Below are 17,471 nucleotides of genomic sequence, written 5' to 3'. Positions count from 1 at the left end.
AGTCTTAGAGCTGCCTGGAGAGCCAATGAAATGTTCCCGAATACAACACATGAATCAAAACTGACATTATTATTGGAGGAATTGCAGATGTTATCACATTTGATCGCAATTATGTTACCAAGGGTACCACTAATAGACTGAAAATATGAAAAGTGTGTGGTGATTATGGCTGACATGTCTGTCTAAGCATGAAGGAGGCAGGAGATGGGGGAGGGAGGACAGGAGAAGATAAAGAGAGGAGAATGGGAGGGAGGAAAGGAGGAGGTGCAGAGGAGAAGGTAGCCTCACATCTGGAATAGTTTTTTGTTTTGGGACGGATCTGTTTCTGGAGTGAGTCTCACCGCCACTGCCAGGACGAACCCTGAGAGGTTTCCCCATATTGATGTTTAAGCAAACATTTGGAAGAGGGAAGGAAGACAAAAAGAAAGGATAAAAAAGTGAGCTGAGGGGCCATGCTGAAGGGAAAGTCTCCCTGGCCTGCACTTCCTCCTCCACTCCCTGGAACCAGCCTGACCCCAAGATATCACACACTCTGTACATTTCAGTATACACACACATAAACACACAAGTATTTCTCGCTCTCTCGCTTTCTCTCTCGCTCTCTCTCTGTGTCCCTTTGTACTTCCTCTGCCACTCATACTGACCAGCGTGACCCTGTGCTATCGCACACACACACATTCAGATAGTTTGGGGAAATGTTTAGCCGGAAAGCAGAGAAGACATTGGTTCAGTTGTCTCCAAGTTACAGTTTTTCTCAATTGCTTAAACACTATTTCTGAAACCTTGACCCATTTCCTGAAAACATTCAACACAAAACCTCATCTTCAAGCAGTATTTACATAACCTCTGACTCCTCTCGCAAAATGAAACATTTGCCTCAAAACAGTTTTACCTGTGTTCAAAATCAAACACGGCTCTCAAGGGTACAAGTTCATAAACTGCCCATTGATGTTAAACCATTCCCTTACCTGAGCAGCTCGGTGGAAACTGACATTGTCCCACACTATCACATAGGTGGGAATGGGATTCTCATTTAGCTCTTGATCCTGATGCTCTTGAACCTGCTGCTCAAATAAGATATCTCTTAGATTGGCAATAAATCTTAGAAGGTGCTGGGTGTTATATGGCCCGAGTGTAACATGGTGAGGTAGAACACCATGGTTGCTGATAGCAGCACAGATTGTGACATTGCCACCTCGTTGACCAGGGACTTCAACAATGGCCCGCTGTCCAATCATGTTTCGGCCTCTCCTTCTCCTCTTTGTTAGATTGAAGCCTGCTTCATAGACAAAGATGAACACATGGGGTCTGTCCAAGGATTCCAAGTCAAATATTGTCTGTGTAGAAATACAATATATTGTATGTAGGATTTTGTAAGTCGTACAGAGACAGTGCTATTGTCATGTACTGTCATGTTGTGTCTTGTCTCTGTCCTTTCCCTTCACCCTGTCTCCCTCTGCTGGTCGTTGTTAGGTTACCTTTTCTCCTCCTCTTTCCCCCAGCTGTGCCTTGTCTCCTCCTAACTACCCATTCACCCCGTTTCCCACCTGTTCCCTTTTTCCCTCTGATTAGGTCCCTATATCTCTCTCTGTTTTTGTTCCTGTCCTTGTCGGATTCTTGTTTGTTGTGTTTCATGCCTGAACCAGACTGTCGTCATGTTTGCTGTAACCTTGTCTTGTCCTGTCGGAATCTGCCGGTCCGTCTGAGCCTACCTATGTTTGGTAATTAAAGAAGCTCTGTCTAAGTTAATTCGCTTTTGGGTCCTCATTCACGCACCGTAACAGCTATACTGTAGAGTACAATTAGGCTTCTGATTCACATACATTGTATGTACTGAAGAGTAATGTCATTCACATAGTATGTGTTAGTACTGTAGACAATCTGGATTACAGTAAATGTTTCTGAATGTACACTTACTTGCACATACTGAGCTCTCAGTTCTTTCACTCTTGGTGAGTTGCGCTCAAAAGGTACTCTGTATACTTGTTTCATTCGCATCCTTTTACGTTGGAGGACACTGTCAATTGTGGAAATGCTCACACTGTCGATTCTCTGGAAGTATGTTTTGTCTTGTATCGCTCGTTCCTGGATTTCTCTGAGTTGTATTGCATTATCTTGAAGGATCATGCCAACCATAACGGCCTCTTGCTCCCGAGTGAATATAGCTGTCCTTCCACCTGCATGTGGCAGCCTTGCAATTCTACAAAAAGTAGTTGTGCAGTTACAAAACATTTTCATGCAGTACAATACACACAGTGATTCACCTTACAAATGTCTATTGAAACAGCTGCATATAGTGCAGTACAGTAAATTTGCAATTACAAAAATACAGTAGTGAACTGTACCTGTTCTCTTCTCTGAATGTCCTTACTATGATGGACACAGAAAATCGGCTCAAATTGGGTTGCACTCTAAGACCTGCTTCCCTCATTGTCAGTCCATGGACAACAACATGGTCTACAACTGTTGCTGGAATTTCATCAGATATTTCCACTCTTTGTCTTCCTCTTCGTCCTCCTCTTCCTCTTTCTTGTCCTCCTCTTCCTCTTTCTTGCCCTCCTCCTCTTCCTCCTCATCGCCCACCTCGCATACTCACTCGTCCTCTCACATTGTTTCTTCTATCCATTCTCAGACTTTCTCCTTCCCACCTTCAACAACCTGTTTGCTCTCTGAACTGGCGTATATTGGTTGTGTCGCAGCATTTGAAGCGGGTTAAATACATTTTGAGTGGTTGTGTTCAATGAATGACATGTGTTCTCTATTTGTATTTGATTGTTGCCACTTGTGTTTACCAGTATGGATGACATGTGCATTAGAGTGCAGAATGTGTTTTGGAGAATGAGAATGTGTTCAGAGTTTTGCTGAAAAGTCGAAGTGAGATCTGCAAATGGTGTTTTACCATGTGAAATGGTTTAAGGTATTGACAACAGACGGCATAATTAGCTAAATGAGTTCAGGCAACTGAGGACTTTCTTCAGCCAATGGGTTTTAGTGTTTTAGCAACTGAGAAAACCTGTAATGGTTAGCATCAGTTTTCTACTGAGTAGAGAAGACCGTTGAAGCAATGCTATGGCCAGTGATTATTATTAACCTCAATAAATAATCCATAAACTCCCAGCCCTAACCCTAATATTGATGGAAAATCACCTTCTATTTTTACTTCCAGAAACAGCAACAAAGTAAAGAAATTCTATTTCAGGCTTGTAAAAGTTAAAAGATACCATCTCTTCCATTTCACAAGTAGTTACCCGCTTGCCCAGCGGATCACAGTGAAACAGGATGAAATGTTCAAACGCCCACAGTTAACTTTGATCGGCTCCACTCTGCTACAGGGGAAAGACCACACAGGAGCAAGAGGGTATTCTCTAAAACACACACACTCACTACCCCTTACGTTTGCACTGGCAGAGAGGTTGAATGGATCCCTGCTCTTTATTTCAATAAAGTAACCACACTCTTAGTGCTGGGGAGAGGGGATGTGTTTTTGTGCCCACCCTGACCCTGACTAAACGCCCACCGCTCTCTCAATTTCAGATTGTGATGACTCGAGATTTGATTTTAGAGGAAGGGAGTAGGAGGGTGTATGTCTGTGGTTTATAATAATTCATAATAATGATTAATGTCTGAAGGTCTATGGTTTATAGACAACACCACTGTGGTTGGTCTGGCTGGGCTGGGCTGGGGGAGTTATGATTAAAATATATAGTGTTTAAAACCATGGCACCAGGTGGAGGAGATTAGACACATAATCCAGGTCAATACAGACTGTGTGTTTATGTCTGAGACCTCAGTAAGAGTTACCACCACACAACTTGGTGTAGTGCAGGTGGTCCAGTGAACTGTGCTCGCGTGACGAGTAACTTTGCCTGTGGTAGCTCCTTGAGCTAAGCATAGGCTTTACATTGTTTCAATAACGGGCTGTTCATACTTGAGCGCATGTTTGGGTGTGTGCGTGACTCTGTGTTTGCATGTGTGTGTACTAAAAGCTGTCTTGTGTTGTAGGTGTGTGTCGGTACCCTCTGGGGATGTCAGGAGGGCAGATTCAGGATGAAGACATCTCAGCCTCCAGTCAGTGGTCTGAGTCGACTGCTGCTAGATACGGCAGGTACTGTATACACACACACACACACACACACACACACACACACACACACACACACTGAGTGTACAAAACATAATATTGAGTTGCACCCCCTTTTGCCCTCAGAACAGCCTCAATTCGTCAGGGCATGGACTTACAAGGTGTCAAGTGTTCCACAGGGATGCTGGCCCATGTTGACTTCAATGCTTCACACAGTTGTGTCAAGTTGGCTGGATTGGCCTATGGGTGGTGAACCATTCTTGATACACATGGGAAACTGTTGAGCATGAAAAACTCTCGTTGCAGTTTTTGACACAAACCGGTATGCAAACCTACTACCATACCTCGTTCAAAGGCTCTTCAATCTTTTGTCTTGTCCATTCACCCACTGAATGACACATACAAACAATCTGTGTCTCATTTGTCTCAAGGCTTAAAAATTGTTATTTAACCAGTCTCCTCCCCTTCATCTACACTGATTGAAGTGGATTGAAGTGACATCAATAAGGGATCATAGCTTTCACCTGGATTCACCTGATCAGTCTATGTCATGGAAAGAGCATGTGTTCCTAATGGTTTGTACACTCAGTGTATACATACATACATACATCTCAACTTCAATTTAGTAGACTGGACACATACATGCGCCCCCAGAACTACACACATGAACTCTCATGTACACTCGTATGCACTCACACACAAAAGTTTTCAATAGCGTGTGTCCGTGTGTGTGTTTTCAATAAACTGCACATCAATTCCCGCTCTCAGCTTATTGAGGATAAGCCTAGAAAGAGCAAGAGGGAAAGAAACCGAGAGAGAGAGAGTGAATGTGTGTGTGCATACGTGTGCGTGTTGGAGAGTGTGGGTGGCCTGCACTCAGTGTAAGGAACGTAATCTATGTTATTTTTATTCTGACCTAGCTTCCCCTCTCCCTTGCCAGCTCAGCCCTAAATGAACACTTTCACATTAATTTACGACAAAGGTGTTTGTTTAATAGGCTATATGAACTGACATCCAGCCACCACACTCACTTTCCACTCAGCTCTCCTTTCCCTCCACCCTTTCTCTCTCTTTCTGTGTTCTCCTGCCTCCCTTTCGCTCATTTTCACACTCTTTTTTTCTATGCGTTATCTTCCTCTCTCCTCTCTCCCTCTACTTCCCCACTCCTCTCCTCCCTCTCTCAGGTTGGACTTTGAGGAGGGTGATGGCGCGTGGTGTCCAGAGAGAACGGTGGAACCAGACAGCCTGAAGGAGTTCCTCCAGGTAGACCTGCGCTCCCTCCACTTCATCACCCTGGTGGGCACCCAGGGCCGCCACGCAGGGGGCATCGGCAACGAGTTTGCCCAGATGTACAAGATCAAATACAGCCGTGACGGCAGCCGCTGGATCTCCTGGAGGAACAGGCAAGGCAACCAGGTAATCAATCAGTTTTATTATTGATGAAGTTGATTATTGGTTGACAGGGACAGGAATATAAAAATGTTGATCATAAATATTGATTGATAATGGTACTACTGGTGATTTGTGAGGACGATCTAGGTGACTAAGGTAACTGGAAAGGGTGAGTTGTTGCTTATTATTTTTGGCTAATTGATTGATTGATTATTATCTGTGGGTGACATGGCTATAGGTCATTGAGGGGAACAGGAATGCATATGACATCATGCTGAAGGACCTGGAGCCTCCGATCATCGCCCGCTTCGTGAGGTTCATGCCCGTCTCAGACCACTCTATGAACGTCTGCATGAGGGTGGAGCTCTACGGCTGTGAATGGCTCGGTAAGACAGGGGGAGGAGAAAGGGAGATGTGGAGGAGCTCCCTATTGTGAACCATAGGTAGACATATGTAGCACATGGGGATGTGTGAAACTTACTCCTCAGCCTGAAGTGTCGCCACTTGCGCCGCCGAATTGCTAGCCTTTCACATGGCACTGACTGGTAAGACGCTTCAGGAGGTTGGTCACGTGTGCTAGCAAGGCAGAGGTCCTGGGATCGAGCTTCAGTGTGAGTGGAATCAGGAGGAAGTTGTACACGCAAAGAAACAGCGTGACATCCTTTACACAGAGTTCGGCAAACAGTGTTTAGGATTCAGTTCAGTAGGCTAATACAGAGTCCCTCTCTCTGCCAGACGGTTTGGTGTCCTACAACGCTCCAGCAGGAGAACAGATGAGTCTAGAGGGACAGCCTGTCCACTTCAACGACTCGGTGTACGACGGAGCCGTCATCTACAGGTGGGTGTGCATCGCTCCTACTTCCATCCTCCCTCATCATCTTGCTCTTCCTCCTTTCTCTTTTTCTTCATCTCCTTATTCTTTCTCCTTTTCATTCTGCCTGTCTTAAAGTATCCCTCCTCTCTCTCGGTTTATCCAACCTCATCCTCAGTTCTTCCTCTCCTCCTTTTGTCCTTCCTTCACCAATCCCGGAGTTGTGGTTCCACGCTGGCCCTGTTATTGCCTGGTTGCTGTAGTTACGGCAGGATGTAGACAGCGCAAAGGCGCAAAGGCGCAAAGGCACAGCGCAAAGGCATGGGTCACTGTGGTTTTGTCACGCATACACACACACACATACATACACACACACAAGAATGCTTCTCTGCACTGTTACGAACACACACGGAGACAATTACACCGACACATGACTTCTGGTGCATAAATGCGTGCGAGAGTTTGAGTCAGTGTCTTTGGACTAAAACTTGACTTTTTGAGAACATAAATGACTATATGGGTATCCTTGCTGCCTTTCTGTGTTGGTGTTTGAGTCAATGTGTGCTGAATAATTTCCTCCATGACGCTGCCCTCAGTTTCTCTGCTATAGACAGACTTCTATCTCTATTTCTCTCTCTGCTTCCCTTTCTCTCCCTCTCTCTCTGAGTTTGAGTCTGTGAATTTTGTCTGAGAAGAGAAAATGGCTCAGGTTTTGATACCACTGCCAAGATGAGATGTTGAATGTGGAAAAGATGATGCTACCACCTAGTGGTCGGTGGAGGGAAGTTGAACAAACAGATAGCGGAATAGTTTCTCTCAAGCTTCCCAAAATGAATATTGTGCATTGTAAAATAAATACTTGGTAATTAAACATGAAAATAGCAATTGTTATGTGTCAAGCAAGGTTGTCAACACAGAGACTCTCTGGTTCACCCCAAAAAACATATTTTTAGTTGACTACCTCAAAATCCGCCAACTCTGAGCTATATCTTTATCTGTTCTTCTCTCTATCTTCTCCATCTCCAGTATGACGGAGGGCCTGGGCCAGCTGACTGATGGGATGTGTGGATTAGATGACTTCACCCACAGCCACGTCTACAATGTGTGGCCTGGCTACGACTACGTAGGTTGGACCAACGAGAGCTTCCCCAACGGATACGTGGAGATCATGTTCGAGTTCGACCGCACACGCAACTTCACCACCATGAAGGTGTGGGTGGGTGGGTGGGTGGGTGCTGGTGTCAGGGGCTGTTATCTCCCAGTTGTTTACAGTCTGCGTAAGGGGAGTTGGTATTTTTTTAATTCCCAAATTACAGGCATTACAGTTCTAAATCTTTCAGCTTCTTGACCCTTTTTCCAATCAACAGACCACATTTTCACAGATTTCAGTCTCCACAACGTATTCCCCTCTTGCTCACCCATCTCTCTCTGTCTCTAGGTGCACTGTAACAACATGTTCATGCAGCATATCAAGGCATTCCGCCAGGTGGTGTGTTACTTCCGTTCCGAGGCTGACTGGGAGGCCACGCCCCTTTCCTTCAGCCCTGTGGTGGACGACGTCAATCCCAGCGCCCGATTCATCACTGTCTCTCTGGCCAATCACATGGCCAGTGCTATGAAGTGCCATTTCTACTTCGCTGACGCCTGGATGATGTTTAGCGAAATCACCTTCCAGTCAGGTAAATGTTTACACACACACAAGAGATCACCTCTAAATCATGTGCTGTAGAGAAAACACACCTTGTTTGGTTTGAATATTCATCTGTAAAGTATTATCAGTGCTTTGTTGTGATTTACGTCTGTTCTCTTCCAGACACAGCCATGTACAATACTACCCTGGCTCCACCCAAGACTGGCAGTGGCCCCCCCACCAGCACTCAACCAGGTCAGTTCCCACTACACATGCATTGCACACACGCTTTATCAGTTTTTACCTCTTTTACCACACACTCCCACCCGTGAGCAATGGCTGTGGCCAAAACCCACTTCCTGCTTTAAGATCGGACCCTTTTTTTTCAATTTTCGTCTAAAATGACATACCCAAATCTAACTGCCTATAGCTCACTACCTGAAACAAGGATATGCATATTCTTGATACCATTTAAAAGGAAATACTTTGAATTTAGTGGAAATATTAAATGAATGTAGGAGACTATAACACATTAGTTCTGGTAAAAGATAATACAAAGAAAAAACCATGCACATTTTATTTGTACTGTCTTGGAAATGCATGAGAAAGGCCATAATGTATTATTCCAGCCCGGGTGCAATTTAGATTTTAGCAGTGTACGTGCAACGTTTTAGACTGATCCAACGAATCATTGCATTTCTGTTCAAAATGTTGTATGAAGACTGCCCAAATGTGCCTAATTGGTTTATTAATAACTTTTCAAGTTCATAGCTGTGCACTCTCCTCAAACAATAGCATGGTATTCTTTCACTTGTAATAGCTGCTGTAAATTGGACAGTGCAGTTAGGATTAAGAATAATTTAAGCTTTCTGCCAATATCAGATATGTCTATGTCCTGGGAAATTTTCTTGTTACTTACAACCTCATGCTAATCGCATTCACCTACATTAGCTCAACCGTCCCGAGGGGACCCACCAATCCTGTAGAGGTTAATTCTATCATCCAATCGAATGGTGTCTTCCCCCATCCCCTCCCCAGGGGATGACCCCACCCACAAAATAGACGACAGCAACACCAGAATTCTGATTGGCTGCCTGGTGGCCATCATCTTTATCCTCGTTGCCATCATCGTCATCATCCTCTGGAGGCAGGTCTGGCAAAAGATGCTGGAGAAGGTGAGAGATCGTGCCTGTTCACACACGTTTTATCTGATTCACAAAGCGTTTTGATGCACCATGTCTCTGAATGAGAAAGTTAGTTTGTAACTGTTCGTTACTATCAGGAAATGCAAAATATTATACAAATCTTACTATTTACCATGTGTTGATCAATCAGGACTGGTCAGATGTGTCTCTTCACCCCAGCATCCTTTATTCTAGGCCTCGCGGCGGATGCTGGACGATGAACTAACTGCTAGTCTGTCACTACAGAGCGAGACATTCGCCTACAGCCACAACAACCCTTCATCATCATCATCATCGTCAGCACCCAGCGAACAGGAGTCTAGCTCCACCTACGAGCGTATCTTCCCCCTGGGCCCTGACTACCAGGAGCCGTCACGACTGATACGCAAGCTACCTGAGTTCTCCCACAGCTCGGAGGAGGCCGGTAAGTAGACACAAAGGCAGGGTTTAAATGACCAGAAAATACATATGCTGGAGTTGGGTTACGGAGGTTGGAAAAATGGGATGTCTGCATTCTGTAGGCATGTCCTATTGTGTATTATCATGTCATATTGCTGATTCATCTTCAACTCTTTTCTCCGGTTCCAGCATTGACCAGCACAGTGGTGGCAGTGACAGCCTCCAAGGCTCCCACGGCAACATTTGCCCAGGACGGAGTCCCTCACTATGCCGAGGCAGACATCGTCAACCTGCAGGGCGTAACTGGGGGCAACACGTACGCGGTCCCTGCCCTAACCATGGACCTGCTGTCAGGGAAGGACGTGGCGGTGGAAGAGTTCCCCAGGAAACTGCTCACCTTTAAAGAAAAGCTGGGCGAGGGACAGTTTGGAGAGGTTTGTGCTCTCTGGACATCACACAGTAAACAGAAATCAATTCTGTGAACGATTTACATTACATCAATGAAACAAATTTCTTATGCCCTTCTGAGATAAAGAACATTGATCAGGGTCATCGAATAGATTCATCTGGTGATTTAAGCTCGAGATAAAGCTTTCACAACCTTTGTGGCTCTTTAGAACCATCGTTAGTGACCATTAGATGTAGTGTGTTGAACAGAGGCTCCATGTTTCGTCCCCCTACAGGTCCACCTGTGTGAGGCAGAGGGCATGCAGGAGTTTATGGATGAGGATTTCTCCTTTGACATCAGTGACAACCAGCCAGTACTGGTGGCTGTTAAGATGCTAAGGGCAGACGCTAACAAAAACGCCAGGTGAGGGGGGGCCACGTTCCTGATAGGAGAATACAGTGAATGTCTGCACATACTGCTCTCAGATGTATTGTCCACATAGACATGTTTTTTGAGTGATTCTTCCAGCACCAGTACACCTTTTGAATGTGTGTGTTGTGCGATATATTCCCATATATTAATCAAAGCTCTCACAGTCTCCCCTCTGACTTCTAACCTCTGCCCTTGTCTGTGTTCCTATGTTATCATCAGGAACGACTTCCTGAAGGAGATTAAGATCATGTCTCGTCTGAAGGACCCTAACATCATCCGTCTGCTGGCCGTGTGTATCTGCAGTGACCCCCTCTGCATGATCACAGAGTACATGGAGAATGGAGACCTCAACCAGTTCCTGTCCCGCCATGAACCTGAGGGACAGCTAGCGCTCATCAGCAACGCACCCACTGTCAGGTAAAGGGTGAGGGGAGGGAGGTGTATGTGTGTGCGTGCGTGCGTGCGTGCGTCGGGTGAGAAGGATGTGATTTTGATTCCTCGGTTGACTTATGTGAAAGCTGGTTCCTGTTGTGAGTATATTGCGTTCAAAGAGGAAAATGAGGACTCGCAGGTGTAAGTCGATCCAACCATTGTTAGCACATAAAATGCACATTTCTTTATTGTGCTCTATTCCTCTGAGCATGCCACCCAAAACGCACTCAAGAACTGGGCACCCCTAAGCGCATCCCTGATTTGGCTCGAAATCTGGAATTCAATCAGCTCAGTTTGAGTTGCGGCCTCATCCAGCGAGGGTATTGTTTTCTTGGCAAGGGAGGAGAATTATCCACCTGGACGGACTGTGAGAGGATCAAGTACAAACGTAATGATATCCTTGGGCAAGCTGTAGTCTTCAAATCTGGTGGAGAAGTTGTCCCTCAGCTGCTTGATGTAATCTTCCATCACCTCTGTGACAATGCAGTGGCCTGGTCCCTCTGTCCAAATCGAACAACTCAAGCTTCCTAGTAAAAGCCTCAACTTTTTCCACCTTGTCCACGACTGTTTTCGCTCTTACTTGCAACTGCAGATTTAACCCGTTTAAGTGACAGAACATGTCAGCCAAAAAAAGCCATGTGTGGGTAGCTTGCAGTTCACATTTCAAGCCACTTTGAAAGTTCCATGCTTAGATTCATAATGACATCTGAGATGGAATTATTTGCAGCAACATTTTCATTGCTGTTAAGACACACTGGCTTGGCATTGGGAAAATATGGTAAAATGAACGCATATCTCGCTGTACATTCTATCCTGAAACTTCCAATTTGATTATCCACCTTTTTTTTGAATACTTCTTTGAGAGCAACATTTTCCCTTCCTTTCAAGCTATTTGTTCTGAACCAATGTTGATGTTAAAAAAGAAGTGTAGCCTACGTAGACCTGCTTTTCCCCACCAATCAATGCACAGAGAAATAGACAAAAAATAATCATTGAATGGTGATTTTATGAGCGTAATCAGATCCAAATGATTGTTATTGTCACTGAATTAATGATGTACTAATCAGATGTGTTAAAAATGTTCCATTTGTAGTGTTGGCCAATTAGAATTGCTAATATTACATACTAATTATGTCCTGGCCCACCGACTATTAGCTCAGAAGAAATTTGGCCTGAAGCCAAACCTAGTTGACAAACCCTGATTTAGAGACTATTTCAGATGCATTCACACTGAGAAGTGAAATTAGTGCCATCTTGCATGCAGCCATATTGTGGTTCTCGCTGGTTAAACTGATTTTGGGGAACTGTCTATATAGAAGTTCCTGTAAAATAAAAACTTTTAAAAAACACACACAAACACTTTCAAAAAGAATTGTGTCCTGTATGAATGAGATTGTTGTTTGTGGGGGGAAAACAATATTTCTGTAACTGGAAGCATTTGGGAATGCATAGTAGAAGTTTCACCGTGTTGTCTGTAATGAGCAAGGTTTAAAGGGCGAATCTGGGATTCAAACAACAACAACAACAACGCAGCACTTTAGACAACAGCTATGGGCTGCAGATGGAAAGATGTAACAACTCTCAAATTCATAGACGGAGCTATGAAGGCAATGATTGACCATCCATGAGATCAAAATGATCAAATATTTTGTACCAAACCCAGATTGACCCTTTAATTCCAGAGGGCAGGCTTTGAAAGCTATCGACGTAATCAAGCGGCTCTCAAGGCATACATACTAAATATTTATTTGGCATGTGCATGTTCTAGGGTGAAATGATTTCTGACCTTTCTACAGATTTATACCGCACATAGATTTTATCAAATGGGGTTTAGTTCACCTCATGTGACAACAAATCTGAAATGATTGAGACTTTCATAGTTTATTTCCAAATATATATTTTAATGCAGATTACCCTACACTATTGACTAACACATGTCATCTTGCAGCGTGGAGTGCATTTTTCCATTTGGTTGTAGCCACAAGCACAGAGGAGATCGGAGAACTGAGGGTTTCGGCCTGTTTCCACCCCTGAACCTAGCTAGCTAGAAAGGTATTTAGCAAACCAGCTAGAATACATGAGTTAATATGCAAGCTGAGTAAGCCTATAAACGGAGTAAACTAGCTAAAATAGCTAGTGAATATGCTTTATCACAATAATCTAGTAAACTAAAGACTAGTAATTGTATCCACAGGAACCTGTATAATGGTATAGCTAATAAGCCCAGCTATCAGAATGGATAATGTGAACTCTAAATGACATTTAAAATGATACCAAAAATGATAAATGATACCATGCATTTTAAGGTTGGTTGCAACATATGATATTAGTGTTTTTCAAATGTGTGCCAAAGTTAAATATTAACATTTTTGTTATGAATTACACCCAATTCACAATACTTTTGTTGTTTAAATTCAACCTCGGACTGTTACACCATATGGCATTTTCACCCTTTGACATTCCAAAACTGTAAAAATGTATCGTGCTTTATGATACAGTACATTTATGCGGTGCCAAACGGAGGAGAACATGTAGAAATGTGATGTAAGAAGATGTTTTGTATTACAGTTTGTATTTACACCTTCACAAGGTTATGTGATGATATTATACAACGGGTGGGTCTAATCCTGAATGCTGATTGGCTAAAACCGCATTCCAGCTGGTGTCAACTCTCCTCTCTTTCTCTTCTCTGCTCCAGCTACAGTAACCTGTGCTACATGGCCACTCAGATTGCCTCAGGGATGAGGTACCTCTCCTCGCTCAACTTTGTCCACAGAGACCTGGCCACGAGGAACTGTCTGGTGGGGAAGAACTACACCATCAAGATCGCTGACTTTGGCATGAGCAGGAACCTGTACAGCGGAGACTACTACCGCATCCAGGGTCGGGCCGTGCTGCCCATACGATGGATGTCCTGGGAGAGCATACTGCTGGTAGGACTGAGGGAGGGAGGGATGGAAACTGGTGAGACGTGGTGCCCCCCTGATGGTCATACGTAGTGTAGATACCTCAGTTTACTTCACGGAATGAGGCCACTGGCTATCAGACCATTCACAATATGAACCTGACTACATTGCACTCTAGTTATAACAATCCCTGATAAAACATTAAATTGTCTATGTTTCCTGTAATGGTCCAGTGAATGAAGATTCTGGTTATCAGTTGAACTAGCCCCTTTTTAAGCCATAGCAATCAAATCACCTAATGTCTGTTGTTCTGCCTCTTCACTCCCAGGGTAAGTTCACCACAGCCAGTGACGTGTGGGCGTTTGGGGTGACTCTGTGGGAGACCCTAACCTTCTGTAACGAGCAGCCTTACTCCCAGCTGACTGACGAACAGGTCATAGAGAACACTGGCGAGTTCTTCAGGGACCAGAAACGACAGGTGAGAGAAACACGCACACACACACTCAACCGTGACTCACTCTCTTTTGCTGTACATCTACCTGCCTATGTTCTACTGTGTTGTACCTGATTGTCTATGTGTTGTAGGTCTACCTTCCCCAGCCAGTGCTGTGTCCTGACTCTGTGTATAAGATCATGCTGAATTGTTGGAGGAGGAACACCAAGGAGAGGCCTTCCTTCCAGGACATCCACCGAGCACTACTGGAGAGCCAAGCTTAGGGCCAGTACCCCTGGGCCAGCACACACACACACACACACACACACACACACACACACAGACAGACAGACGGATGAAACGCATCAACAACACATTACGCATCCATCAAAAGTTCAACTCAATTCAACGAATGATTCACGGAAAAAGAAAGGCAAACATTACAAATGGCTGTCAGATTGTCTCAGATAGAGAAGCCAAAGTGAATTGTAGCAATGAAAGTTCGGTACTTTTAAAAATGTATAATTTCTTCAAAATGATACTATAAATGAGTGTTCCCACCTTGTTTAATGTAGTTTATGGTATTGGCACGTCTATGAATTAAATTGTGTTTTCTTTAAGAAGACTGCCTGAATGTAAAAAAGAATGCGAGTTTCATTGATGTCTTAACAAAACATAAGTGTTCAGTTTGGAGATTTTTGGTGAATTTTTATATTTGAAAAGGTTATTCATCTCAGTCAGTCTGACAGTCTGACAGTTTATTCAAAGCCAACAGGGATAATTATGTTTTCATAAAAAGAATGCATTATAATTATAAGACTTAATATTATAACATTATACCTATTGGCTTTTGATTAAGGAGTTACAAGTGATAAACAAATTCATAACATGGACATTAACCAAAACTTAAACATGTCTCAACTGTAGTACTCTGGCTTACACTCTGCTACAGTGTCTGCTAGTGATATTTGACCAAGAGTGCTCAGAGACATCAATATGTTTGTACTCAAATATTCATATTTTGTATTTATATGTATTGTTTATTTGTGTGTTCTGTTTGCTTCTTGTTTACAGTACCAGTCAAAAGTTTGGACACACCTACTTGTTCTAGGGTTTATCTTTATTTTTAATATTTTCTACTTTGTAGAATAATAGTGAAGACATCAAAACTATGAAAGAACACATATGGAATCATGTAGTAACCAAAAAAGTGTTAAACAAATCTAAATTTGTTTAAAAAAAATCTATATTTTATATTTGAGATTCTTCAAATAGCCACCCATTGCCTTGAAGACAGATGACACTCTTGGCAATCTCTCAACCAGCTTCACCTGGAATGCTTTTCCAACAGTCTTGAAGTCTTCCCCAAATATGCTGAGCACTTGTTGGCTGCTTTTCCTTCACTCTGCAGTCCAACTCATCCCAAACCATCTCAACTGGGTTGAGGTTGGGTGATTGTGGAGGCCAGGTCATCTGATGCAGCACTCCGTCACTCTCCTTCTTGATCAAATAGCCCTTACGCAGCCTGGAGGTGTGTTGGGTCATTGTCCTGTTGATAGTCCCACTAAGCGCAAACCAGATGGGATGGTGTATCGCTGCAGAATGCTATGGTAGCCATGCTGGTTAAGCGGGCCTTAAATTCTAAATAAATCACAGACAGTGTCACCAGCAAAGCACCATCACACCTCCTCTATGCTTCACGGTGGGAACCACACATGCCGAGATCATTCGTTCACCTACTCGGCGTCTCACAACACATGGCGGTTGGAACCAAAAATTTCAAATTTGGACTCATCAGACCAAAGGACAGATTTCCACTGGTCTAATGTCCATTGCTCATGTTTCTTGGCCCAATCAAGTCTCTTTTTTTCTTATTGGTGTCCTTTAGTAGTGGTTTCTGTGAACTCTGTGAAGCATTTATTTGGGCTGCAATTTCTGAGGCTGGTAACTCTAATGAACTTATGCTCTGCAGCAGAGGTAACTCTGGGTCTTCCTTTCATGTGGTGGTCCTCATGAGAGCCAGTTTCATCATAGCGCTTGATGGTTTTTGCAACTGCACTTGAAGAATCTTTGAAAGTTGTTGACATTTTCCGTAATGACTGACCTTCATGTCTTAAAGTAATGATGGACTGTCATTTCTCTTTGCTTATTTGAGCTGTTCTTGCCATAGGATAGACTTGGTCTTTCACCAAATAGGGCTATCTTATGTATACCACCCCTACCTTGTTACAACACATCTGATTGGCTCAAAGGCATTAATAGGGAAATAAATTCTACAAGTTAACTTTTAAGAAAGCACACCTGTTAATTGAAATGCATTCCAGGTGACTACCTCATGAAGCTGGTTGAGAGAATGCCAAGAGTGTGCAAAGCTGTCATCAAGGCAAAAGGTGGCTATTTGAAGAATCTCAAATATAAAAAACATTTTCATTTGTTTAACACTTTTTTGGTTACTATGTGTTTCCATATGTTTTATTTAATAGTTTTGATATTTACATTATTATTCTACAATTGAGAAAATAGTAAAAATAAAGAAAAACCCTTGAATGAGTAGGTGTGCCCAAACTTTTGACTGGTACTATATATTTGGGTACTGATCAGCTTTTATTTTTGCATGGGAAAAGTTGTACATTCAGTTTTGTATTTTGTTCAATGTCTTTTGAGAGTGTCATGGAAATTCTAAAGTAAGACTGTAGATTATTTCAAACAACTTTATTATAAGATTTGTAAAAATGGAGCAGTCAACAATCCACTCAACATAGTCCAGAGTTGATAGCTCAAACAAACGGAATTGGCTCTCAGCTTTTATAGAAAAGTCCAACCTCTTTGTCTATGTGGCAGTCCGCAGATGTGTGCAAACAGGTGTGAGGAACATAGTGTATAAAAGGTGTTTAGCTTGCCTGTGCAGATTAAGACTGCTGACGTTGCCACCGTTGTCTGTTCCTTCATGCAAGTTTCCACACAGAAGAGTTCCTGCAGATAGTACAAACGGTATGTCAGATACTTAGGTCGCACCCGACTCTTATCTGTACGCTCAGACGTATGACTAAGCCTGCATCAGCTAAAAAAAACACTAGCATATAACAATGGACAATTCTCTAAGTAAAAACAGCACAGTATGTCTAATTTTGAAATTTTCCACGAGAAGAGTTGTATGAGAAAATGGCAGTTAACTTTGTGGGAGGTGGGGTGGAGGATATGCCTTCAATAACATTACAAATGTTTGTTCTAGAGACGCCTAATCTATTCTCATTCATATATGTGACCAAATCACTGTTCAAATCAGATCTGAGATAAGCTGCATTGGTGCGGGTCCATGTTCGCGCCATACTGATCAGACTATGGTGCTAATCAGGATCCAGACTGGAGGAGAGATTATGGGC

At 43.2% G+C, this 17,471-nt stretch overlaps 1 protein-coding gene across 5 annotated transcripts in view; it reads left to right on the top strand.

Moving 5' to 3' along the window:
- Positions 1-15,261, top strand: part of LOC110521689 (discoidin domain-containing receptor 2) — a 46,140-nt gene extending 30,879 nt beyond the window's left edge. For 2 of the 5 annotated variants that reach the window (XM_036968713.1, XM_021599462.2), the window contains 15 exons: positions 4,003-4,105; positions 5,266-5,497; positions 5,712-5,859; positions 6,209-6,311; positions 7,311-7,494; positions 7,723-7,963; positions 8,098-8,169; positions 8,953-9,089; positions 9,294-9,522; positions 9,687-9,931; positions 10,181-10,308; positions 10,537-10,734; positions 13,448-13,682; positions 13,984-14,133; positions 14,241-15,261. In XM_036968713.1, coding sequence (XP_036824608.1) covers positions 4,026-4,105; positions 5,266-5,497; positions 5,712-5,859; positions 6,209-6,311; positions 7,311-7,494; positions 7,723-7,963; positions 8,098-8,169; positions 8,953-9,089; positions 9,294-9,522; positions 9,687-9,931; positions 10,181-10,308; positions 10,537-10,734; positions 13,448-13,682; positions 13,984-14,133; positions 14,241-14,372 — 2,514 coding nt within the window. In that variant the 5' untranslated portion in view covers positions 4,003-4,025 and the 3' untranslated portion in view covers positions 14,373-15,261. The remainder of the gene's footprint in view (positions 1-4,002; positions 4,106-5,265; positions 5,498-5,711; positions 5,860-6,208; positions 6,312-7,310; positions 7,495-7,722; positions 7,964-8,097; positions 8,170-8,952; positions 9,090-9,293; positions 9,523-9,686; positions 9,932-10,180; positions 10,309-10,536; positions 10,735-13,447; positions 13,683-13,983; positions 14,134-14,240) is intronic. The other 3 variants (XM_036968712.1, XM_021599463.2, XM_021599464.2) reach the window with 3 other exon arrangements.
- The last annotated feature ends 2,210 nt before the right edge of the window (positions 15,262-17,471 follow it).

Source organism: Oncorhynchus mykiss, chromosome 30 (assembly GCF_013265735.2).
Source record: "Oncorhynchus mykiss isolate Arlee chromosome 30, USDA_OmykA_1.1, whole genome shotgun sequence".
Lineage (NCBI taxonomy): Eukaryota > Metazoa > Chordata > Actinopteri > Salmoniformes > Salmonidae > Oncorhynchus > Oncorhynchus mykiss.
The sequence above is the reverse complement of the archived record's forward strand: the minus strand, read 5'-3'. Positions and strand labels throughout refer to the sequence as shown.